A 1,945-nucleotide genomic window follows, 5' to 3' on the forward strand; every position below is an offset into this window, starting at 1 on the left:
CACCATGTCGCGCACATATGCTTGGGATGCATGTGCCTGGTGTACCCTTATCAGACGGGTAGTCATGATGGGTATAATGGGATTCGTATATTTGTACCCTAATTAGTAGTAATCTGCTGACCACATAAATCCTGACTGGAATAAGAACAAACCTTAGTCATGTCAATAATAATAATAATAATAATAATAATAATAATAATAATAATAATAATAATGATTATCAGGAAAGACTACTGAAAACTTGTGGACACCTAAGGTTACACGTAGTAACCCGCTACCCACATAAACTCTACCAGGATTAAGACATTTTCTAACATTTGACGCAATGTCACAAATTTTGATGGTGTGAATAGACGATTCTATGTTCTAAATACTTGACTGGTACTTGTGTTATGGAATTCTGAAGGCAAAGTCGATATTTTATTTGAGTTTTGAGTTCAGAAGGTTATGAAAGAATTAAATACCGAAACACAATTTCGTTGATACTCTTTTGACAAGTAATAATATAAACCGGTTTTAAATCGCATCAAGGTATACTTGATTTTAATTGATAAAACTAGAGTGCGACATATCTGGGGCAACGCTAAAACTACGAATATAGATAAAAAAATTTGTACGAAGCCTTAATTCTAAATTAACACTTTTACCTGAGTAAATACAGTAAATAGGGGAGATATATTCTTACCTGATTCGCTCGGTAAACGTTCACGCGGATCTTTATCCCAGCGAGGGAGGTTAATTCGAAATCATTTTTCTGAAGGTCTTTGTACATGAATTTACCTTGTACAACATGGTATTTGAGAAAGACTTCTAGCGTAGCGCTATTATTTCTCAGCATATCAAGAAAGAAAGGGCCCATGTCGCTAAAGGCCCGCTCGGTTGGTGCAAAGACAGTCCATTCTCCTTTAACAAATACGGGAAGAATTATATATATATATGTACATACATACACACACACACACTTACAAACACATTTTCATACATATGTGCACATGTATCAGTTTCATTCCCCCACAGCAGTGGATGAATATATATTCTTAAGATCAACTTTTAGTTACACGTGAACATTCCTAGGTTTCATTACTAATTCGGTTCTCAGCCAAATTGAATGCGGTTTTTTTAGTAATATGTGGTACCCATCAACTTGCAGACACTGTACTATGTCAATTTACCTGTTTATTTTTCAACCAAGAGGACAATAAAAGCAATATACAAACACATATGACACACTATGTCATATCAGCAATTAAAAATTCAAAATTCAAAAGGATATCTAGTGACCGAAGAAGGGACAAAGTCTTACCTCCTGATTATTTCTCATATTCTTAGACACCAATAGTAAATCTCTTTACGGAAAAAAATGATATATATATATATATATATATATATATATCATTTTTTTCCGTAAAGAGATTTACTATTGGTGTCTAAGAATATGAGAAATAATCAGGAGACCCATATCAGCAATAAAGTCGAAAAAGTATATACAGTTATAGAGGTCAGCTGTCCTGCTGATGTGAATATTTCTTTGAAATTCAAATAAAAACGGACAACTACTCTGAAACCTCTATCTAAACCACGTTTATACCAAGAATAATTGGTATATCTAGTTTTGCGAGTAAATACCTAAGTGACGCATGCGTTGGGATTTTAAGACAAAGAAATCAACCAGCTAACTCGCACATTAGAAATACAATCTGTAAGCGGAAGGGTGAAAATATGAAAACCTTTTCTCAAATTTAAAATGTGATTTTGTTTTTGTAGAGATTTGTATGTTTGTTAGAAGAAGAAGAAGACTTCTCTAGAAGAAGACTTCATGTGATTAAAAACAGAAAAATACATACATATACATGCATATTTACATATGTATGTATGTATGTATGTATGTATGTATGTATGTATGTATGTATAATATACATATATGTATTATGTATGTATATATATA

General features: G+C 32.6%; 1 protein-coding gene across 1 annotated transcript in view; it reads right to left on the minus strand.

Moving 5' to 3' along the window:
- LOC106876371 (stabilin-2) overlaps nucleotides 1-1,945 on the minus strand; it is a 38,634-nt gene that overhangs the window by 35,298 nt on the left and 1,391 nt on the right. Inside the window, exon 2 of the mRNA XM_052972601.1 lies at nucleotides 686-903. Coding sequence (XP_052828561.1) covers nucleotides 686-903 — 218 coding nt within the window. The remainder of the gene's footprint in view (nucleotides 1-685; nucleotides 904-1,945) is intronic.

This window comes from Octopus bimaculoides, chromosome 14, assembly GCF_001194135.2.
Source record: "Octopus bimaculoides isolate UCB-OBI-ISO-001 chromosome 14, ASM119413v2, whole genome shotgun sequence".
Taxonomy (NCBI): domain Eukaryota; kingdom Metazoa; phylum Mollusca; class Cephalopoda; order Octopoda; family Octopodidae; genus Octopus; species Octopus bimaculoides.